At 41.6% G+C, this 8,636-nt stretch overlaps 1 protein-coding gene across 1 annotated transcript; it reads left to right on the forward strand.

The window, feature by feature from the left end:
• The first annotated feature begins 458 nt into the window (after positions 1-458).
• On the forward strand, positions 459-6,481 carry LOC110050270 (neurotrypsin-like). The gene is made up of 7 exons (XM_020756176.1): positions 459-566; positions 1,525-1,691; positions 2,250-2,409; positions 3,570-3,821; positions 4,804-4,950; positions 5,823-6,004; positions 6,363-6,481. The coding sequence occupies exons 1-6, from the start codon at positions 518-520 to the stop codon at positions 5,996-5,998; spliced, it is 951 nt and encodes a 316-aa protein (XP_020611835.1). The 5' UTR covers positions 459-517; the 3' UTR covers positions 5,999-6,004; positions 6,363-6,481.
• Positions 6,482-8,636: the final 2,155 nt, after the last annotated feature.

An 8,636-nucleotide genomic window follows, 5' to 3' on the forward strand; every position in this document is an offset into this window, starting at 1 on the left:
ATTTAGCGGCGTTTCTGTAAGATTCACTTGCGTTGTGAATGCTCACTCAGTTAGAAACAGAAACTGACATGGTTATTTTGGAAAATTTTCTCTGAGTTTTCTCGGGTTTACAGGCAAATAATGGCACATTGAGTGTTTGGACTTGTTGAGACATCACCACGATGTTAATTTTTCAGGTTGTGATTGTTTGAATCCGTTGTTTTAATTCCACCCCAAAGTTTGTTTCACTTAAATCGCTGTGGCTAAAGTAGATATTAATTTTATCTCGTTTATATGCCGCCCTATCCTTTCTTTTCAACACTGTCAACTCAGCCTACGCTGAAAACCCAAAGAAGCCTCTTCTAATGAAAAACAAATATTACTACTTTTTTGACAGCTCGATGCTCCAAACTGTTGTCACTTACACAGATGGTTATATAAGCTGACGTGCGAAAGGTTAAACAAAAAATTGTATTTACTCATCGAAAATGTATCTGTCCCTTTTCAGTCTATCACTCTGTCGATTCTCTTCGGAAATATGATCAACACTTTTCTGATTTTCTGCGTTTTTCCTGCTGCTCTCGTAGGTAAGTTATTACCATCGTCTCTTGCCATTTCTTGTTAACTTCATAATTGTTCTTTGCAAGGCAGGCAAGAGAAGTTGAAATACAGGTCGCGAAAAAGCAAAATTTCGATCGATTGCGGCCGCTGTAGAATACAAATTCGACTAAATATCGTATTTCAAATTTTAAGGGAAGGATGATCATGTACATCATGTGGTTTGGATTTGGGGAGCTAAAAAGGGTCGGTATAAATGATATACGATGAAAACCACCCATTAGAAGACAAATCAAATGACAGTAAAACTAAAACCAAATTAAACGGCTTACGTAAAATTGCTTTGTAACTGTAATAAAGAATCATATATCAGGTTGGTGAAACAATATCTTCTATTACAAATAACCCATTTGAGAGAAGTACATGGGCTGAATATTTCAATGTGAACTTAATTGCGATAAAATGTACCACAAAATTAGGGATAGAATTTTGTTCATGACTCGTGGGTGTAGATCACTCACAAACCCACAATATACCTGTTTTCAAACCTGTAGACCGACTTGCTGGAGCCTGGGTATAACTTTTTTCTTTGTGATGGGTTTGAACAGACCGCTGGGCATGGAGGAGCACAGGCACATTTTTTCAGTGCGCCGGTCTCCTCAGTGCCCGCCGGGCAGAATGCTCTTTGAAATGCTGGGACTAAAATGTAATCCATGCTAATGTAAACTCCCAAAGAGAAACAGTGAGCTCGTAGTCCAGTTTTCTCAACCCCTCTGGGTATTTTTATAGTTGAACTTGGTGCCAAAAACTTCTCTACACCTAACCAAACCGTATAGGATTGGTAAGATCTTACCTCTTTAAAACTTACTCGATCTAAAAATAATTATCCAGGAAGGCAGGAAAAATCCTATCCTTAAGCTGACTTAATTTAAAATGTTATACAAGGCATTACATAGTTGTTAATTTTTTTTTACATTTTGCTAACAGGGCAAGCTATCAGGCTTGTGCCGCCACCAGATGCAACTCATGTGGGGCAGGGTCGAGTGGAAGTTAAACATGAAGGGACCTGGGGCACAGTTTGCGATGATGAATGGTCGATTGAAGACGCAACTGTGGTGTGCGAGCAGATGGGGTTTCTGAAAGCGATTTATCAGGCAAGGCAATTGAATTACGGACGGGGTGGGGGGGTGGAGGGGTGGACAATTACCAAAGGAAAAACTTCCGGCAGAGCAGAAAATGGAAATAATCGAGCAGGTGCTTTCTATTATCCACTCCTGTGCTTTACTTTAAAAAAATTCTTGCGCAGGCTATTACTCACCAAAAAAAAAAAGCACAACCTTAAGGTGAGAAAAAAAATTCATACCTCAGAAAATTGCCCAACCCTGGTGGTTTGCAGGAAAGGTTTCCATTTGATGGGTTTCCCAGGAAAGACTTACAATCGATGGGTTGATAAGGCAAGGTTTGCGGCGTTTAAGGGTTTTATCAGGGAAGGTGAAAATATCAAGAAAGGTCTGCATTTACACTGATTTATCAAGCAAGCTTTTCAAAATTGTTAACCATTGAAGCCAGAGCTTGAGTTAGACGGTTTGCCACATGGATTAGATGAGTTTTCCAAAATGTTTTCCCCAAAATTTCAAAAGCTAACCTGGCAAAACAGTTTCAAGAGTGCTATCGTGCTAACGTAATGCTAAGTATGTGTATTCATCCAACAGGCCAACCGCGCTAAGTTTGGCCAGGGCACTGGGCCAGTGCTGCTGAGTAAGATGAGGTGTACTGGGGAAGAGAAGTCACTGTTAGACTGCCCCCACCCGGGGTGGGGGCAGAACAGTTGTGACCACGAGAGAGACGCTGGCGTCAGTTGTCTTGAACAAGGTGAGGAAGAATGCTGAAGCCACATGAAAAAATTCTGTTAATAGTCTATAACTTTATCCCATAAAAGTCATGAATTACAGGAGAACGGATAGAGCGGGAAACATAAACAATATTTTTTTGCACCTCAGTATCATCAGATCAAATGAATAAATCAATAATTCCTTAAAAACCGTTCTGGTATGACATCGGTGAGGATACGCCTGGAGGCCCGTAGAGTCATTCTCAGGGTAACGGGACACGTCCCGTAAGAGGATATTGGTTCATAACCCTGGCCATACCGCAACATTACATTTTTAACCTTCAGATTATGAATTTTGGCATACATACATCTTACTAACCTAGTTCGAGGGCTGTACTGTAAGTTACGGACTGAGTTTTTTCCCCATTGATTTATAACCCAAGCGTGAAGTGCGCGGGTCATGAATCGAAGGGGAAAAACGCGAGGCTGTCCTCTTTTCCGGAAATTCCAGAAGCGCTGTTCCATTAGCCACAGGAGATGTCCGAAAATGCAAATCGGAAGTCTTGGTCGAATGGAAAAGCAAAATTATCAGATCATTCCGTTACATCTTAGGTACTTATATGATTTTGTAGACATGTATACGCCTTAAGGCCACAGTGTCTGTAAGCCCAAAAATATTGCAATTAGATCTTTGAAGTGAAATGTTCTCTGCCAAATATTGTTTAAACATTTTTTCAACTGGTGAGGTTCCTTAAAGAACAAGTTCGTATTTAGCGACCATAGTTTCATGGGCCTTGTAGCCGCAAGATGGCAGGATTCGATGTCCCGTGGACAGAAATCTTGAAATTTTTTTAACTTCCCACGTTGATTTTTTGTTCATTTTTAAACAATGTGGAGATAATTGTAAATAAACTCTGTTTCTGGAGAGGAAAGTAGGGGCCACCGAACGTCCAAGATCGTTAAACCCAGGCAAAGCTACAGCAATGGCAATCTGCCCTATCATTTCTTATTTTATTACTTAGCGCGCGCACTCTCATACATGACGTGGCGTGTGCATTTGTGTGCGCAGTAAGGATGCGCAGAAAAAATTAGCGCGAACGTCCTTAATTTAAATGTCAGGTATGTTTTCAGATTTACAAAATTGTACTTAAATGTTAACACAATTCCTGAGTCCGTATATTTTCTTTCCTTCAAACGAAAGGTGTCCCACAAATCCTAGAGGTCGGGTGCTACCGAGATAAGTCTAGTGACCGGGCCTTAGACAATCTTTACGCTAATCTCCGAAAAAACATCGATTGGTGGAACAGGCGAGCGATTGTGACGAAGTGTGCCGAACGGGCCTTCGTGCGTGGTTATAGGTACTTCGCGGTGCAGTTTTATGGAGAGTGCTGGGGAGACGATCGACCCCGACCGACCTACGATAAGCATGGTCCTGGGAAAGGCTGCACTGACGGTGAGTGTGGAATACATTAAATACATTAAATATGAGATCGTAACCTTGGAAAAATGTAGCTATTGTCCTACCTACCTATACCTATATCTCTTCATGGCATTAGGTAGCTAAGCCCTCGACAGTTCTCTTTCCACCCACTTCGATTTGTTGTTAGAGCCCTGACAGTCGCCAATGACTGCCACCCAACTACGCTCCTTTCTTCTTCAATCATTCTCCTCCATGTTGTTTTGGGTCGACCTGGTCTTCTCCTCCCCTCTGGCCTCCACTCCAATGCTGTAACGGAATGTTCTTCTCTGTCCTTCCTCATTACACGTCCTTAGCTTTTGTCCAGAGGTATGAAAATGTTCAGGGAATAATCGGTCGGAGATCCCATCTCATGACCTTTGGGATGCCATTACAGATGCTCTAACACTGAGTCATGAAGTCACTATAGCTGGAACTGATCAATTACCAGGTCTAGTTATATATACCTGTTGAAGGGCGCATATAAGCAACAAGTTAGACCAGTGGATTGAGGAAAAACGCCTGGACAAAAAAGGTCGTAGTGTTCTTGCTAATTAGATAGTCCTAAGCAAAGAAGTGTTCGAATACGTTTGAAACCATGCCGTTAAGCCTGCTATTGATTACGACATGAGCGCACGCACAAAACGCCCACAGCATAAGCATAAGCACGTACATGCGCAGAATGGACAGTTGCTTTATTTTTGGTTCATAATTCTTCGACACAGTAAAACAAGATGGCGGACTTTCGCCTATGCTTATGCTTATGTTTATGCTTACAGCGTGCTCACTTGTCAGTCACTACGACTGTGCTTATACTTATGCTTGTGTTTATGTCGTAGTGAAAACCAGGCTTTAGTTAACAACATTCCAGCTGAAAACTGTGTTCGATCAATAAATGAAGGTAACTCTCCAGAAGCAGGAGGGGACGTCTCTTTCAGAGTCCCTTGATTAATTATGCACGCTTTTCTTGACGCTCTAGGTGTTGGTGACCACATTCACAACTTTGTTTACCGCTTTGCTCCGTGGCACGACCTCGGATGCTGGCGTGACACGGGTGATGGTCGTACCATGACTCTGCTGGCTAACTTCCGAGGAAAAATCGATTGGTTTCATATGGAAAAGACAGGTAAGTATGAGTAGCAACTAGCAACAGCCTATCCAAACCGAGCGTAAGACTGGACACGAGTCTGTATCAATGGCCGAATATGGGGCGATCCTTGATGACCTCATTGTTTACATTTTGCCTCATTAGCATATAACTTTGCGTCGAGAGGGGATCTAGATCGATATAAATTGACTTCAAAAATATAATGAGCTTATGAAACTTAACACATGGTGAACATTTTTAGCTCCTTAGGTGTAAAATTTGAGGGACATATTGGCTTTCAAAAACTGCACAATTGCTATGTGGTAAAAGCGCTAATGGCCCATACATTCTTTGTAGAATTTCATGTTTTTAAACCCGCGTTGCATAAAAAGTATTTAATACATCTTTCTCAAATACACTGGGACAATTACAGTTTTCTTGTTATGATCTTTCAATGTTTAGAACTGTTTTTTTTTTTGTAGCTCGATCTGAAACTAGATGGCCCATGCTAATGAAGAGGTTATTGTAAACAAAGACTCACCTTTCATTCGCTCCTTTAGTTAGTGCGCATACCTTCTGCACTTAACGTGTGAGCCAGAGTTTTATAAACTCTCTCAAATTTTCTCAAGACCGTAAGAGAAAGTCACCAGTGCGACTGAACTACGCATATTTACTATATCGCTGGTTCCGTGAGCGAACAAGATGAACTAAATCCAGCACTGTGATTGGCTACCAGAGCAGGTAAGATGGCGCTGTCCAAGCTTGTTAGATCGAGATGGCTGGATATTGGCCTCGTATTGGTCGACTCCGTCTCGGCCCAAAAACACGCAAAACAAAAATAAGAACTTAGCCAATATCCAGCCATCTTGATCGGACAAGCGTGGTCAATAACTCATACATATTTTGTTCAGTCGAGATGTGTTATGAAGCTTCAAAAAAGGCCAAGAAGAAGTACTTCGCCATTCAGTTTTTTGGCGAGTGTTGGGTGTCGGACACGGAGTCTTACAAGGCACATGGTCCATCCACCAACTGCTGGAATGGTGTCGGAAGAGATTACGACAACTACGTCTACGAGGCGCTTTGGTAAATACAGGTAGGACAGGATATCTTTAAACACGTTTAGCCGGTAAAGCAAGCATTTCGTCCTTATGGCCAATGACGTTTTCTATCTTAAAACCTGCGCTTGAAACTTAAATCATTCTGAAATAACAAATAGAAATAAAAACAATTAGCGCTCATGCACAGCCATTGTTCTGAAATGGAACCTTTGGTGACGTTCTCGTTGCCGTGGCCTTCGTGGCTTGTTTAAGCCGTTGATCGGGCTGGAGACATTCGTATGAAATTCACCGGGGTGATCGTTAGAATTTTCAAAAGAACTCCTAGGATTAAAGTACCAAAATCTACACCAAGATATTGTTGATAGTAACTCAGGTCATCCTTCAATCCTACAGGTCATGGGAGAGACGACTGCTCAATGCGACCAGGCCGTGTAGGTTGTTACTGAACTCAAAACAGCTGTAGCTTAACCATATGACAAGCCATGCCTTAAATAAATTATACTAGTACTGAGGTCTCTGTGCATTTTTTTTTTTCAGTTCTTAGTTTCAATTCAGTCCATTGAAAACTGGTCTACGATACGTCTTGATCGGTTTCATTAGGTTACGATAGGTTCCTTTAGGGGTTCGATATTTGAGATACGATCCCAAAAGAGGACCGAATTGCTCTTTCAAAGCATTACATTGAAGGGAACAAAATCCAGTGAGAGTAACAGACTCACCATGCCATTGACCGTTTATCACGGGTAAATTGTAGAGTTTATCTCTCTATAAACCTGGGATATTTCTGCAAGAGCCGATAGCTCTTCTGAAAGTCGTTTCTGCACACATTTCGTACGCGTATAACACCATCCTGAAGGAAAGACATGTAGATAGCCTCTGGGCCCATTCTTCTATTAAAAGTTTGGCGGTGAAACAAAATGGCAACGTTTTTGGTACTATTTTCCAGATTACGTCGGAGCACAGAAAATCGAGGATTTAGCCAAATCCAAACGTTTTTTCACGGAAGTATTTCGCATAACAAGTAGATTTGTTTTAGCGAAAAAAAGGAAGAAAAATTGAGGGGGGGGGGGGGTAGGTGCACTTGAAGTTCCCAGGTATCGACACCTACTCTCGCCATTGCGTAACAAGCTGCAATGATTCCATTTCTACTGGAATACTCACAAGCTGTCATCACGCATGACAGATCAAAGGAAAAAAACATTAGAGGATAATGCAGGGATGATTGACTATCTTTTCATGGGTTCGAATCCCGTTCAAGCCTTTCAGGCTTTAATTTCACAACAGCTTAAGTTGTGTGTATAACTGCGATGATCAATCATGTCTTCATATCTTTCTCCGCAGTTCAAATATATGGTCTTTCATATATTCACTTGTACTAGAGAATCATGTTAGAAAAGTTTCCTTTTGCCGTTCCCTCTGCATAGTGGCTACACCGCCTACGTGTGTAGCCACAAAATTCAACCGTTGCTTGTATTTGAAAAAGCATGAAAATTGCTTGGCCAGTTCACTAGTTGGCTTAAAGAGCCTTTGATTAACGGTGGACGTCTTTACCAAAGGAAAATTGGGCAGAGAGAGATTTGTCGAGGTAATGTTTATGGCCGAGCCGAACAAATATTGTCAGCCTAGTGCAAATGGGCTCTTTAGTAATAATTAAGATGATCATCAAACAAACACGAGATTAATTATATTTCATTATACATTGAAGTCCCTATCTCTTTTCTGATTGGCCGAAAGCGAACAGTGAATGTTCGAAATCAGCGCCTGTGACGTCATCTAGCAGCAGAATATTCAACAATCATGTCAAGGACACTCAAGGTCACGGGTAATCATGTCATGTATGTCCGCGAAGCATGATTTCTAAGAGTAATCATGTCAGGTTCGCGCGGAAAGAGTTATCAACCTCAGCCTTCGGCTTCGACTGATAACCCCTACCTTGACCTTGATTATTCTGGATATCACAAAAACCTCATCCAATAATTGTTTAAAATATGTCGAAATCCCCCATATTTATCCCATTTTTAAAAGTCCATCAATTCGTAACGAATGACTTTTGTTCTATTTAGCCAGAATTGTGATTCTCTTTTATATATTAACAACGGAAAACCTTATTGTTGAGCCAGAATATTGATTCCTAATTTCTCTCAAGGAAAATCTCACACTTAAGGTAATTCCCGTAAAATAAAATTGTCAATAGATTTTTGTTCAAACTTTGGCCACTGAATATTTATCATATGAGAACTTTAATTATAAATAAAAAAAAAGGGGGGGGGGGGAGGGGGGGGAGTGAATTCATTTGATCTCGTTACCATTGTTGATTATTGTTTGCTCCTTCTGGTGGAGCCGAAATTGGAATGAATAATTACTTCGTTACAATAGTCGATTTTGCGGAGAGCATTATGCATCAGTCAATTCCAGCAGTGCCCATCCCCCCCCCCTCCCCCGGGTAACCGCGGAGCATTTGCTCACGATGTCAGTCCCGGGGGTGAGGCATTCGCAATTTTATCGAGGCTCGGGAGCTGGGCATTTGCGCACCCCGGGGTGACCCCCGGGCATTTCACACACGTGTTTTCGAAAGTGCCATGGATGAGTTCATCGGGAAAGACGAGGTGTTTGTCGAACATAGGGTGGCCATTTTTGTGGATGGAAGGGTCCAGCTTTGTTACGTGC

Source organism: Orbicella faveolata, unplaced genomic scaffold, assembly GCF_042242905.1.
Source record: "Orbicella faveolata isolate gen_17 unplaced genomic scaffold, um_ofav_v1 contig_25, whole genome shotgun sequence".
Taxonomy (NCBI): Eukaryota; Metazoa; Cnidaria; class Anthozoa; order Scleractinia; family Merulinidae; genus Orbicella; species Orbicella faveolata.

Bases quoted from the DNA above. Each gene is read 5' to 3' on its own strand.
- LOC110050270 (XM_020756176.1), top strand. From the start codon at position 518: ATGATCAACACTTTTCTGATTTTCTGCGTTTTTCCTGCTGCTCTCGTA. The intron at 567-1,524 runs GTAAGTTATTAC...TTTTGCTAACAG, and splicing joins TTTTCCTGCTGCTCTCGTAG to GGCAAGCTATCAGGCTTGTG. The intron at 3,822-4,803 runs GTGAGTGTGGAA...TTGACGCTCTAG, and splicing joins TGGGAAAGGCTGCACTGACG to GTGTTGGTGACCACATTCAC.